At 42.1% G+C, this 15147-nt stretch overlaps 1 protein-coding gene across 1 annotated transcript in view; it reads left to right on the top strand.

Annotated features, from left to right (window-relative positions):
- Nucleotides 1-15147, top strand: part of pnpla6 (patatin-like phospholipase domain containing 6) — a 62970-nt gene that overhangs the window by 7057 nt on the left and 40766 nt on the right. Inside the window, exons 4-19 of the mRNA XM_088342899.1 lie at nt 318-405; nt 2128-2210; nt 2276-2367; nt 5138-5278; nt 6346-6505; nt 7639-7719; nt 7783-7911; nt 9398-9478; nt 9547-9685; nt 9760-9822; nt 11190-11290; nt 11366-11533; nt 13350-13427; nt 13487-13692; nt 14114-14245; nt 14312-14435. Of these exons, the coding sequence (XP_088199025.1) occupies nt 318-405; nt 2128-2210; nt 2276-2367; nt 5138-5278; nt 6346-6505; nt 7639-7719; nt 7783-7911; nt 9398-9478; nt 9547-9685; nt 9760-9822; nt 11190-11290; nt 11366-11533; nt 13350-13427; nt 13487-13692; nt 14114-14245; nt 14312-14435 (1866 nt within the window). The remainder of the gene's footprint in view (nt 1-317; nt 406-2127; nt 2211-2275; nt 2368-5137; nt 5279-6345; nt 6506-7638; nt 7720-7782; nt 7912-9397; nt 9479-9546; nt 9686-9759; nt 9823-11189; nt 11291-11365; nt 11534-13349; nt 13428-13486; nt 13693-14113; nt 14246-14311; nt 14436-15147) is intronic.

The raw sequence follows: 15147 nt of genomic DNA, 5'->3' as shown, positions 1-15147 counted from the left end.
TCATTTCTATATTTATACATTTTTTTGTATTTATATTTTTATTTTATTTTTTACATCTATTTTTATATATATTTTTTATATACTTGCATTTATATTTACATTTTTTTTCTATATGATTTATGCATTTATTTTTAGACATGTATATGTTTTAATTACTGTATATATATATTACATTGTTATGTATTTTGTATATTATTACATATATTTTTATTTTGACATTTTTCTACATTTTGTATTTTGCATGATGATAAATCTTCTGTATATTTGATAGGTTTTCTTTTTTTATATTTGTGATGTATTTTGGTCCGACTCCTCAGATGATGGGCATCGTGATGGGCGCGGGCGTAGCCATCGTCCTCATCGCCATCCTCATCTTCTTCGTCCTGCGGCGGATACACTTAAGAAGTCAGCTTTTTTCATTTGCAATATTTTTTTCCTTTCCGAGATATACAATGCCGCTCGCAAAGGTTTCAGATCCTCTAAAAAATTTTGAATATCACACAGAGACGACACAAGGAAATACAATTTATTCATTCATTATCTGCACCGCTTATCCTCAGTGGGGTCGCGGGGGTGCTGGAGCCCATCCCAGCCGTCCTCGGGCGGTGGGCAGGGGACACAGGGACAGACAACTCACTAGGGACAATTTGGACCGGCCAATTAACCTGACACGCATGTTTTTGGAATGTGGGAGGAATCCCACGCAAGCACGCGGAGAACATGCAAACTCTACACCGGAGGTTCGATCTCATGACCTCAGAACTGTGCCGCACACGCGCTAACCACGGTGCCGCCGTACTGCCCCGGAAATACAGTTGATTCCTCTTATTAAGGAAATCTAAAGCTATCTGGCCCTTTGTGAAAAGCAATTGCCCCCTGAACCTAATAGCATTTGGGCCACATTTGGCAGTGAAACCGAACGTTTACCATAATTGGTAACGCTGTGGATATATTTTGGCGGCTTTTCTAGCATGAAGTGCTTGAGTTTGAGGGCACCAACTAATGACCGGACGTTTTATTTCAGGATCTCCTGGTGAACACCAGAATTCATGATCGCTCAAAGCCGCCCCAGACAGTCACAATGCCACCACCCGGCTTTACCGTTCACATGTCAAATGCCGTGCTGTTTTGAAGCCAGATGTAACGGGTTGCAAACCTTCCCAAAAGTTCAGTTTTTGACTCGTCAGTCTCTTTAAAAGTCTTCAGGATAATCGAGATGCTCGTTGGCAAATATGAGATGAATCTTTACGTTCTTTTGAGACAGCAGTGGTTTTCGCCCGGGAACTCTTCTATGGATGGCATTTTTGGCCAGTGTCTTTCTTATTGTGAGGTCTTGCACACTGACCTAACTGAGACCAGTGAGGCCCTTAGTTCCACGGATGTTTTTGGAGGTTCTTTTGTAAGCTCTGAGTCATCTTAGTTGGTCGATCACTCCTGGTGTAAAGTAGACTTAAACGTATTTGTTCAAAGGTGTGTATTTCTAATCGGTTTCCTGCTCCCTTTTGGCGTTAGTCTTCCCGTCTTTGTTTCTCACCACCCCACAGCTGTCCAGGGGGGATGGTCTATAGTCTTTTCTCTTTGTCTCAGTACCTGTCCACCCTTGTCCCTTTAATAAAACATAGTGCAGAAGGGGGATGTTTCAGAAAGAGTTGGGCTAGTGAGCTGTAAGTAGGTAAAATCCTTGCTCTTCTGACCTTCTTTCTTTCTCCAACTGCAGTTGTTAAGAAAACTTAAAAAGTCTCATACCTTTTGTATTTTCTAGCGTTAGCCAACTTTTAAAGCTCTCCCACATAAAAGTGGTCCCTTTTTAGACCCAACACCTGGGAAGGTTTGCCATCGTCCCCAGTTTTCTCCATTTGTGGATAACGGCTTTGACAGTGGTTTGCTGGAGCCCTTTCATAGACTTTTTCCAATTTCTTGACTTCTTCACACAGGGCCAAAAAGCTTTTGATTTTTCGGGTGCCTTCATAAACCAAGTGTATTATTTTTTGTTGTCTCTGTGCACTATTCAAATCCTTGACGATCTGAAACCTTTGCGAGTGAGAAAGATGCAAAAAAAAACAGCAAAATCAGGAAAGGTGCATTTTCTCAGCACTCTTACGCCAACATTTGCTTTTATTTTGTCAGACCTGGAAGCGCAGGAAGCTCCCAAGTACCGCTTTCGCAAAAGGGACAAAGTCATGTTCTACGGACGCAAAATCATGCGCAAAGTCAGTATTTTGCATTCTTCTTTTGGCGTTTCCTTCTCACCTGACCGCCACCCGTTTCTCCAAAGGTTTCTCAGTCCACGTCCTCCCTGGTGGGGACCTCCTCCTCCTCAAGACCGCGCCTCAAAAAGAAGCAGAAGATGCTCAACATTGCCAAAAAGTACAGTCCTGAAACCGAGTACTAGGGAAGAGCTGTCCTGCCATATGGGGAAATATATATATATATATATATCTACCCTGGTCATATCCCTCGAGAGGGGTGACCGACAGCAAGACAAACACATACAAAAAAAGAAAATAAAGAAGGGAAAAAGTAGCAAAAAACACACACAAAACTTGGCCAAGCCAAATGCCCAAACACCCAAACAAGTTAGGCACCTCGGCACCCAAGTTGGTACATGCTTTCGTCCCTCCGGATGAAACGGGACACCAGAAAGCGGCCGTGTCACTCGGGTCAGGGTGACGCAACACACTCTTCTGTCCCGACAGCAGGACCCGACAGCTTTGCTGGTTTACCCCCGCCGCATCATACGGGTACCTTAGAACGCATCCAAACATTCCACCATCCTTTTACAACATTGACAAAATACAAGAGTAAAAAAACTGCAAATGACAAATTAAACAAAAAACGGACTACAAAAAAAACGATATAAATGCCAAAATTCCAAAGAAAAATACAGGAGGAAATACATGAAAAAAATAAATTATATACATTAGATAGATAGACAGTTTATTCATCCCCGTAGTGGAAATTCCCACTTCCAAAATAAAATAATAAAATAAAAGAAATAGAATACAAAAATACCCAATACAACAAACATTTTGCTATAGGGTATTTAAATAGTGCTATGGAAAGTAAAAAGGGTAATATGCAAATGTGGGGGTGGGGTTTCATGTGGGCTTTTACTCCCCCGGGTGGAGTTAAAGAGCCTCATGGCATGAGGAAGAAATGATCTCCTCAGTCTCTCCGTGGAACAAGACTGTGACGGCAGTCTGTTGCTAAAGCCGCTCTTCTGTTTGGAGATGATGCTGTAAGGTGGATATCATAAATTGTCCACGATTGACCACATTATATACGACAATAGACACGACAAAAACCTCAACAGAATCTCATCTCATCTCATTAGCTGTACCGCTTATCCTCATTAGGGTCGCGGGGGGCTGGAGCCCATCCCAGCCATCTGCGGGCAGTGGGCAGGGGACACCCCTGAACTGGTTGCCAGCCAATCGCAGGGCACACAGGGACAGACAACTCAACTCATTTGCTCCTTCACACCTAGGGACAATTTGGACCGGCCAATTAACCTGACATGCATGTTTTTGGAACGTGGGAGGAAACCGGAGTGCCCGGAGGAAACCCACGCAAGCACGGGGAGAACATACAAACTCCGCACAGGAAGCCTGGAGCTGGATTTGAACCCACGACAGGTTCCCATGACATGAACTGTGCCGCACAAGCGCTAACCACTGCGCCGCCTCAACAGAATATATTGGAAAATACACGACGAAATACCTGGCATAAAAAAAGTGACAATATAAATGACAAAATATTGTAAACGACAAAAAAAAGGCATGAGAAAATACCTGAAAAGGTTTACAACAAAACAGCTGAGTCAAAAAGACAACAAAATAAATGGCATTTTGTTTGACAACATACCCGACAAAATACTCTAAAAATAAATCAGAGAAAATCACGACAAAATGAATGACATTATACACGTCAAAATACTGTACACGACAGAAGAAATGAGAAAATGCCGGGAGAAAAATATGTAACAATATAGACTACCGTATTTTCCGCACTGTAAGGCGCACCTAAAAGCCTTTATTTTTTTCAAAAGCTGACCATGCGCCTTATAATACAGTGCGCCTTATATATGGATCAATATTAAGTCGCAAAGTCTTCCAACTAACTTGCAGCCGCCGACTCGATTTTCCCCCGAACGCGGTGCATGCTGGGATTTATTTACCGGCGTTTCATTGGCTAACCAATGTGTCAATCATCAGTTGAATCGATCACTATTGGCTAAAGTTATTCGGAGGTAAAGGGGCGGATCTTTTTTATCATTTACAGGCTCGCATAGGCTAAAGGGGCAAAACAAACCCTGCGATTGGCCGAAAAAGATGAATGCGTATAGCACGTGGCTGACGGCATAAAGAAAGCATTTTTTTACTATTTTGTATTTGTAAATATTTTATTCTCCTGGATTTACTAAACTCACGGATATAAGAGGACCACGGCTACACATTTTTCCGAACACAACGACTTTGGTGAGCTACTCTGGCTATATATCTTGTTTCAGACTGAACTCGATGTTTCTGTGATAAGCCGTGCAGATAATGGATGGAATGGAGTGTCTATTTTTAAATTCAACTCAATTCCAAGTGTTTATTGTCATATGCACAGTAAAGTTGCGAGCGAAAAAGAAAATAGAAAGTAAGGAATGGTTGGCATTTCTTGAATCCCAAGACTTTAACCTTCCGAATGATGGAACGATGCATTTGAGTGACATCGTACGGACACCGCATCCGCACGTGTTCTCGACACGTATTTGCAAGCTTTGGGAATGTTAAGGGGGTAAGAAGTTAGACTGAACTATCTGACTGTTTTGTCAACGTTCCCATTGTAGCGCCTTATAATCCGGTGCGTCTTATGTATGTCAAAAATAGGACCAAAAACTATTTTTTCGGGGTGCGCCCTATAACCCGGTGCGCCTTATAGTGCGGAAAATACGGTAATTTCTACACGACCATTTACACGATAAAATAAGGAATAAAAAAAAAAGATAAATATTGATGCGTACGTTTCGGAATATATTGCACGGATGTCCTCCGTTTAGGTATGACATGAATTATACGGCAGGATGGCTCCTCTATCAAGTCCTTTTTCTATTGGCTTCCCTTTTTCCTTTCTTCTCTTTTTTTTTTAGGATCCTTCGCTTTAAGAAGGAAGTGCCTACCTTGCAGGCCAAGGAGCCCCCTCCCTCCGTCCTGGAGGCCGACCTCACCGAGTTCGACGTGGCCAACTCCCATCTTCCCTCCGAAGTGCTTTACATGCTCAAAAACGTGCGGTAGGTGGCCTCCGGGGGGCGCCGTCTCCCGGCCCTCGCTTCTTTGAGCTGGAAAGAAGAGGCAGGAGACCGCTATTAGTGGAAGTCTGTCTTATCTAAGTGCCTAGTCTTAAAGACCACATGCGGCCCACGGGCCAAAACGGGCCCGCCAAGGTTTTCAATTTGGCACGTGAGAAGCACGAGAGAAAAATCCGCTGCAGTTTGAAATGTGTCCGCTTGATGTTGACAACGCCAGACAGGCGCCACTCACACAGAAACTGGAGCTATATTAGTTTCTATCTTTTTCTCACTCCTTTTTCTCTCTATCTTGCTCGCTCTCTTTCTGACTCTTTCTTACCCCTTTTCTCTGTTTACCCCTCTTTAAATCCGTTTTTTCACTGTCGTTCCTTCTTTATTTCTTTTCCTCTTTTTTACTTTTTCTCTCCTCTCTTCACTCTTTCTGTCAATCTTTCTTACCTCGCAATGACTCTTTTTTTTTCTTTTTCACTATATTCTCTTTCTTTATCACGCTCTCTTTTGTCTCTTTCATTACTTCTCCAGCTCTCCTTTTCTTTTTTTTGCTCTTTTTTTTCCTTTCTTTCCCTCTCTTACACTTTTTCATTCTGTCTTTCTCTCTCTTTGGCTCTCTTTCTCTCTTGTTCTCTCTCTCCCTCTGTCTTTCTCTCTCTTTGGCTCTCTTTCTCTCCTGTTCTCTCTCTCTCTCTTTTTTTGTTCTCTTTCTCTGACTTGTCCTCGCTTTCTTATTTTCCGTCTGTTTTTTTTTTCTTTCGCTCACTCTCTTTCTCTGTCATGTTCCCATTTGCCGTTTCATCTACTAGTCCGACCCCCAGTTTCTCTTACCTCCTATGAAATGCGCGCCGCAGACATGAGCATTATTTGACGATTGCCTCGGTCCAGTCTTTTCGCTCGAATTCATCCACAACTCTCTTCTTTTTCTTCGATCGGGCACACGAACGCACAGCATGACTACATTTAACACCCAAATAGTAGCCAGGAGTACTTTCTTTTCCTATTCCTTTTCCTCCGAGAGTTCTAATCCAGCGTCCTCCATTTTGTTTTTGCCACAGCGTTCTGGGCCACTTTGAGAAGCCCCTTTTCCTGGAGCTTTGCAAGCACATGGTCTTTGTGCAGTTCCAGCAAGGAGAGCACGTCTTCAGGCCGGGACAGCCCGACTGCAGCATCTACGTCGTCCAGGACGGAAAACTCGAATTGTGCCTTACCGGAAACGTACGTCGACAAAAAAAAAAAAATCACCATCTTAAGTCGGGATGCATAAATGAGTCCCGTGTTGCGTTTGTAAGGTTTATTATCACTTCATCGGGGACTCACCAATATTATTAAAGGGAGTAAATGGTATGAAATAACCTCCTGGAAACCATCGAAGAAAAACCGGCATCCTGTTGTAGCACATTTACTAAATCACTAATATGAGTATTACATCTAATTCATATCGGTGATTTGGTCTGTTTTTATTTTCCCTTTTTTTTTTCTCTTAGTACGTTATTTCTTGTTTGTCTCTTTTGTTTTCTTTTATTACTCTCTTTCCCCCCTTTTAACCCTTTTACTTTTTCCCTGTTATTTCTCCCTTTTCCTTCCTTTTTTACTTATTCATTCTTTTGTTTCATTCTTCTTTTCCCTTTCCCTCCCATTTTTCTTCTTTTCTTCCCCTTATGCACCTTTTACCATTTTCTATTTCTTTTCATTTTTCATCTTCCATTATTTTTCTTTTTTTTCTCCATCCCCTTCAATCTTGTTTTCCCATTTTGCCCTTTCTATTACTCTTTGGATTTCTTGATTTTCCTGTTTTTTCTCCCTTTTCCATTCAATTTTTTCCCCACTTTATAGCCCCTTTATCTCTTTTTACTCCTTTTCCCCTTTCATTTTGGAATACTTTTTTCTTCTTATTTCCTTCTTGCTCTTTTTATACCATTGTTTTTTTTCCAGTTTTCTAATTTGGTAATTTTTTTTATTCCTTCATTTACTCTTTTTCCCTTCTACTCATGTTTTCCTGTTTCTCTCCCTTTTTTTTACTTCTTTTTCCCCTTTCATTTTTGAATACTTTTTTCTTCTTAGATCCTCGTTGCCCCTTTTATACCATTGAATCTGTTTTTCCCCCAGGTTTTTAATTTTTAACTTTTTTATTCCTTCATTTACTCTTTTTTTACTTCCACTCATGTTTTCCTGTTTCCCCCCCTTTTTTTTACTGATTTTTCCCCTTTTCTCCACCTTTTTATTATAAGTACTAAACTTGAAGCACGTTCAAGCGAAAATGTCTCTCTTAAATGCTACTTCGATTTTGCGATTGTTGATGTCTTTAAAAGGCCGTTGTCAGCCATTTTTTACCTCCTCTTTCTTTTTAGGACGGCAAAGAAAGCGTGGTGAAGGAGGTTTTCCCCGGCGACAGCGTCCACAGCCTCCTCAGCATCCTGGATGTCATCACGGTACCCGAGCGCCCCCTTCCATTTTTTTTTCTTTCCCCGCCATGCCGGATTTCTTCCCCGCAGGGCCACCAGAAGCCTTTCCGGACGGTTTCGGCTCGGGCGGCCGAGGTCTCCACCGTCCTCCGCTTGCCGGTGGAGGCCTTCCTCAACATTTTCCAGAAGTACCCCGAGAGTTTGGTGCGCGTGGTGCAGGTGAACCCCGCCTTTGGCACTCATTCTTGGGGAAAAAAAATGGAGGATCGTAATGAAATGAAATGAAATGATCTGCATTTCTCTAGCGCTTTTCAAGTCAATGACTTCCCAAAGCGCTTTACAATGTGCTCCACATTTCCCAATAGCGGCCTTGCAGCCATGTGAGGCGCTAACCTGCTTATTGGGGGTATTAGGGGTTCAGTGTCTTACCCAAGGACACTTCCACATGTAACACGGACGAGCCGGGATTCAAACTGGGATCCCTTGATCCCAAGACGAGCGCTCTACCTCCTGAGCTACTGCCGTAATAGGAATTCTGCAGCGTTTGGGTGTTTTTAATGAATAAATAATATATTAGAAAATACTCGTCAAAAATTCTTACAAGTAACAACAAACAATTCATAAATGATTCAACATATAAACATACAAATTTAAAAATATTAGAATAAAAATGAGTACTCCCCGAAAAATCTACAATAATAATAATGAAAAAGAATACAAACCAATTAAAAAATAAGAACAAAAAATGCATACATGAAATAATTAAAAATTGCAAAATAAAAAAACCAAATCATTTACAAACCAGACCAAATACTGAAAAATCCAAATGAATCCTCAAATGAAATGATAAAAAAAATGATATTCATTAAAAAATAAGAATTAAAAATGAATTACAAAATGAATAAGAATCAAAAATAAATACGTAAATGAATTCATAAATGAAAAAGTACAAATGTATGTAAGAAGGAAAATAAATATAAATTACGAATCAAAATAAATATCGATATTCGTTAAAAAAGTATTGTAATAAATAAAAATAAATGCCTCAATTAAATAGTACAAATTGATTAAAAAAACAATCAAACTAAATCCACAAATGAAATAATAAAATAAAAACATGACATTCATTCAAAAATAAGAATAAAAAATGAATTACAAAAAACCTAAGAAATAAGAAAAAAAATTACGTTAATAAATTTATAAATAAAAAGCACAAATGTATGTAAGAAGGAAAATAAATATAAATTACAAATGATATAAATATCGATGTTCATAAAAAAAGGATTATAATAAATAGAAATAAATGCCTCAATTAAATATTACAAATTGATTAAAAAAATCAATACAACTAAATACACAAATAAATAACTAAGAAATACATATATAAAACAATGATTACATAAGAGACCAAAATAAAAAGTACTAATCACTTTAAAAAAAATATGAATAAATTAAATAATTCTCACTTATATAAATTCATGGAAGAATAAATGAATAAAATTGCAATAATACAAAATGTAAATCGATATAAACGCACCAATAAAATAACTGAAATAAATGCATCTTTATACACGAATGAAACTTAAATAAATCAAAATGATTTTGTACTCATTTATATCCGTTTGTACAAAAAAAAAAGAGATGTTGCATTCGAGTCGGCTATCCTGAAACCAATGGAGCTAAAAACGATCCCACGTGGTTTCAGATCATCATGGTCCGTCTCCAGAGAGTCACCGTCTTGGCCCTTCACAACTACTTGGGCCTCACCAACGAGCTTTTCAGCCACGTAAGTTCCACCCCAAAATTTCCTCTCGGGGGAAAGGAAGCTCACCGGGTTCCGGAATTTTCTTCTAGGAATTGCACCCCTCGCGTCAGCCGCCGTCGCCGTCCCCTCACCCCACCAGGACCAGCCCCCTTCGCCACGGCAAACGCTTCGGGAGCCTGACCGTGCCCGAAGAACAGCGACAGGCCGCCGTCCGAGGAGATCTGGCCGGTGAATATCGGACGGGAAAAGGAACTCTTTTTTTTTTTTTTACTCTCCTCTTCACTTTTCGTTTTATGTCCCAGGAGATCAAGCGAAGAGCGGAGCGACACTTAGTAGGACCATCTCCATGCCGGTGGATATCGCTGGTGAGCTCTTATTCTCGATTTCAAGTTGACTTTTTAAGATAAAATGTCATCGATGGAGTCGAAAACATCGGGTGACGTCTGTGGTTTTCAAATCGGTTGAACTTTTTTTTTTTTTCCCTGTGTTTCTTTTCTCTCTTTCCCCATTCCCCATTTTATCTCCTTCTCTCTTTCTATTTCTCTTTTGATTTATTTCCTTCTCTTTTTTTTCCCACTGTCTTACTATTTTTCTCTCTCTCTTGGGACTGGTCATCCTGAAAGGGGGATGACCACATGTGCGGTCCCTTCTCAAGGTTTCTTCATTTTCCTCATGTTGAGGTTTTTGGGGTTTTCCTTGCCCTTATGTTGGTCTCAGATCAGGGGATGGTGTCATAATAGTCTGAAATAATAGTCTGTGCAATAACCTGTGCAGCCCTTTGAGACTCTTTGTGATTAAGGGCCAAACAAATAAACATGACTTGACTTTTCTAGAATAAATTGAAATTGCGCCTCCACTACTCTAGGGGGCAGAATGTTTTGTTTGTATTCAGCATCTACGCTTTCTGCATAGCAGAGTCTAAATCTAAAGTGGAGACATAAAGAGCGGCAGACGAGGGTTGCACAATTTTGGGAAAAAAACGAATGGATGCGTAACTTAATGGCATTATGTTATACACATGTATTAGATAGATAGACAGATAGTTTATTCATTCCTGTAGGGAAATTCACACTTCCAGCAGTATCCTTGTGTTGAAAAACGAAATAATAAAGAAAGCAGGCGGTGTTGTATCCAGAGTCGTGTGATTGAAGTCCCCAAAGATGAACAGGATGGCCTCGGGCTGCTGTGTTGTAGTTTAGCTACAGCGGAGTGGATGACGTCGCACGCTAGGCCAAAAGTTTGACGTCCCTGCTGCAAATGGAAATCTTTGTGCCCAGGGTTACACCATCTCGTGTTCACTTAGATAGCGAGTCCGCCTCCTCTCCGCTTCCTGCAGGCTATCGTGCTCCGGGTAGCTCCACGTTAGCGTCCGGGATGCTATACGTGAGCCACGTTTCCATAAAACCTAGCAAACGGCACTCCCTGTACGCTTTGATGTTTTTCACCAGCACAGCCAGTTCCTCGGTCTTACTTGGTGAATCGTATAGAATCCTTTTATAGTCAAACGTATAAAACCCTTTAGGGAGGAAAGGTCAATGTTTTCTTGGGGGGGGTCTGTTGTGGCCTGTTTAACATTTCAGGTCGCAGACCTCTGGTCTATTACAACCAACAATGATGTTTCTGGTGTCAAAAATAATCCTCAATTCTTGGGTCATCCACTTTGTCTTTTTAGGACCTTAGCAAAACGTTTGGTTATTTCCTCTCCCGTAACAAGTGTTTTGTGTTTGGGCAGCTTTGCAGAAAGGTCCCCGATCGGACTTTGACATGGCGTACGAAAGAGGACGCATCTCCGCCTCCGTAGAGGACGGCAACACTCCACCGAGCTTTACTCGGGTAAGCGGAACGCCAGTTCGATCCCCGATTGGATTTTTATGATGGATGGCGAGCGTTTGTCGGTGTGTTTCCCAGGATCAACGGGAGAGGAAGGTGACGGTGGACGAGGTCCCGTCCGGGATTTATCTTTACCCCGAAGAGGAAACGGGAGCGGATCCTATTTTCTCAGGCGCGAGCTGCCGTTCCAGTTCGGCCCTGTTTGAGGAAGCCCAGAAAGAAATTCTCAAGCTCATGAGGATTGAGGTAAAGATCATCGTCCTTTATTCATCCTTTTTTCATTTCTTTTATTTTATAGAGTTATCAATTTGTAACGATCATACATTTACTCTTCTTGCAAAGTTTTAATATGAGCCTTATTCTTTTGGGGCTCGCTCTGGTGTCTGTAAAGTAGGCTTAAAACGTATTTACTCAAAAGTGTGTATTTCTAATCTTTTTAGTTTTTTTTTGTCTCCACCCTGTTGGAGCTGCAATAAAACATATGCAAGGAGGAGGGGCAAGGCAAAGAGAAATGGGCCCAGGAGAGACTCTGACCTTCTTTTCTCTCTCCAATATGCCCCAAAATATGCACAAAAGTACACAGAAGTCTTGGCGGGAGAGCGGTTTATTTATCTTCGTCAGTGTCCAAAACCAAGTTCTCATTCGTCTAAAAGACAATCAGCTTTTTATGTCCTCCGACAACATCTCTTGTTACTTAGCACGTCCCCTCGCGATGACGCACTTTTTTTTCCCTCAAAGTGCATGCTTTTCGGGAATTGACAATGTTTTTTCCGAACGTTTTGGTCCTCTTTCGATTTTCCAAAGTTACACAATTTCCAAGAAACTCGTTGGAGCCGGCCTGACACATCCAAATTCCTGACTGGACCGCATGTCCCACGCCAAGCAGAATGTTATTACTTGGCAGCCCAAGGCGATTGATAACAACATTCGCTGACATTTAAACCCAGGAGCAACAAGCCTGGAATTTCCCATTTTAAGCTAATGTGTTCTCCTTATGTCAAGCTCGACTCCAATAAACCACAACAGTATTAACTGACTGTTGAAAATGGTTTCATTCTGTTTGGTTTCCTTGTCGTGTCACAAGATAGGCAAGGTCTCGCTATCAGTTTGTTCATGTTAGCCTCTTCCTTATGTCACAAGACGTGCGTGATACACATCCTGTAAAATAGTTACTTTTTTAACAACATTACTATGGGCCTCATTATTTTTGTTCTCATCATGGTGTCACAAGGTGTGCTTGGTCTAAGTGTGGGCCTTTCTCTTTAGGGCCTTTTCCTGGTATCACCAGATCCTGATGTCGGAAAACACATCATAAATGTACTTATTTACTGGTATTAAAAATGTTTACTATATTAGTGTATACATATCGTATAGTTACTCGTGTTTGTCAGGAGCTTCATTCTTTTGACCTCTTCCTGGTGTTTGCTTGTGAAAAAATACTGCTAGGGAAATTCCTTGTTAAGGGTGGACCGTATGAAGCGTTATCATTTTGTTAACGTGCTTCAAACTTTTCCAATAAAACGCCGGGAGAGTGTCACAAGCCAGAAACGGAGACAGGACCCAATAGCGTTCGTTTTAATCAGTTTTATCGATAGCGCTTGCTTCCACCATCCGATGATCGTCGGACACGGGTAGCTGATGGCAGGAACGCGGAAGGGTAATAGTAGGCAGCGGGAAAACGGGTCGATATCCGGGACGGAGGAGCAAGGGTAGTAACCGGTCCAGAAAAGAGGTGGGCAACAGGTATCAGGCAGGATAATGTCGAAGAGTACAAAGCTTGCCTAGCAGAGGGCATAGGTTCGCAGACGGTGTGACAGCTTCCTTTTTTAAGACGGGGGTTTCAAAAGAGTCAGGGAGCCAATCAGCGACCAGGGCTGTTGCGTCAACGGGGCAGCCGCAGACGCCCTGAATCAGTAATCATGACAGAGAGAGTAAAACATGCGTAAAACAGCGTTGTGTTTGTTGTTCTGGATTGAACAAGGCCCGGTGGCTTCCTTTTTTCTGTCATTGCAATTTTGAGCCTCGTTCGTATGACATGAAGACAATCCTTTGAATCCTTTAGGATCCTTCTCTGCTCAACGGCAAAGTGACTTTACATCACGCCAAAGCAGGAGCGGTCCTGGCCAAGCAGGGAGACCAGGTAACCCCGGCGATTCCTTCTCCCGAGGACAAGGCCGCTCACGGACTTTCCTCACCTAGGACGTCAGCCTCCATTTTGTGCTGTCGGGCTGCCTCCACGTCTACCAGCGAATGATCAACAAGCAAGAAGCCGTCTGCCTTTTCGTGACCCACCCGGGCGAGATGGTGGGCCAATTGGCCGTGCTGACCGGAGAGCCGCTCATCTTCACCATCAAGGCCAACCGGGACTGCACATACCTCAAAATTTCCAAGTCCGACTTCTACGAGTGAGTATGTATTTGTCACAAACCAGGAACGGAGACGGGACCCAATTGTGTTCGTTTTACTCAGCTTTATTTAATGATCAATTAAACTGAATATAATATGAAATATAATAAAACAAAATAAAAGAAAATACATTTATGATAAAATATACAAATTTGCGGCTTGGGTGTATTTCTTTGTTGCTTTGCCTTTTTGTATGTCCTTTCCGAATTGTTTTCTAAAATAGCTTAAAAAATATTGAACAAATGCTACAAGGATTACAACGCGTGATTATTCATGGGAAAAAAGACTCCGATAATTAGAAATAAACCGACTCGGACACGAAATGTGCTGAATTGTAGGGATGCGCCACAGCACCCCCGGTGGTAGGGAGGCTTCAATGCGCCCCTTGTCCCGGCTAAGCACTGTTTGGTTTGCAAACAGGATTATGAGGGAGCAGCCCAGCGTGGTGCTGAGCGCGGCACACACCGTGGCCATCCGGATGTCTCCTTTCGTCCGACAGATGGACTTCGCCATCGACTGGATGGCCGTGGAAGCCGGGAGAGCGCTCTACAGGTAGACGCAACCGCCCCGCCTTTTTCCCCGCTCGAGATGATATCCGTGTCTTTCGTGTGCGCGCAGACAAGACGATAAGTCGGACTGTACCTATATCGTTCTCAACGGACGTCTGCGTTCCGTCATTCGCAAGGCCAACGGGAAAAAGGAGCTGGTGGGGGAATACGGAAGAGGAGACCTTATTGGAGTGGTGAGAATCCAGAGATTTTTAAAGTGGGGATGCCCGCTAACTGTTTTTCTACTGATGCAGAGACCCCTCAATGGTTCCCTCCTTCACTGATTTCGAATTGAATCGATTTTGTCTTTATTGTCGTTGATATCAACGTATAGTGCATTGTGTTCTGTTAGACAGCAGAAAACGCAGGGACAGAGTATGGAGCATACCTGTCGCGCTCCAGGGCTCTATGCCCTTACAAACTGTCGTATTTTCTCTTACAAAATACAAAATCATCTTACACCATATTTTTCTTTCAAACGTGTTTATTTATGTCGTTTAACATGTCATATTGTACATCTCATCTCATTAGCCGCACCGCTTATCCTCAGTAGGGTCGCGAGGGGTGCTGGAACCCATCCCAGCAATCATCGGGCAGTGGGCAGGGGACACCCTGAACCGGTTGCCAGCCAATCGCAGGGCACACGGGGACAAACAACTCGCTCGCTCATTCACACCTAGGGACAATTTGGACCGGACAATCTACCTGAAATACATGTCTTTGGAATTTGGGAGGAAACCCACGCAAGCACGGGGAGAACATACAAACTCCGCACAGTAAGTCCGGTAGCTGGATTCGAACCCACACAGGAGGTTCCCAAGACCTTAGAACTGCGCTGCCGTGCTGCCCCCCATATTGTACATGTGTCTCGTTATATATATTATATATATACATATTGTTAATGAA

The sequence above is a fragment of the Urocampus carinirostris genome, chromosome 8 (genome assembly GCF_059441175.1).
Source record: "Urocampus carinirostris isolate Australia breed hairy pipefish chromosome 8, RoL_Ucar_1.0, whole genome shotgun sequence".
NCBI lineage: Eukaryota > Metazoa > Chordata > Actinopteri > Syngnathiformes > Syngnathidae > Urocampus > Urocampus carinirostris.
This window is presented reverse-complemented; position numbering and strand designations above follow the sequence as displayed.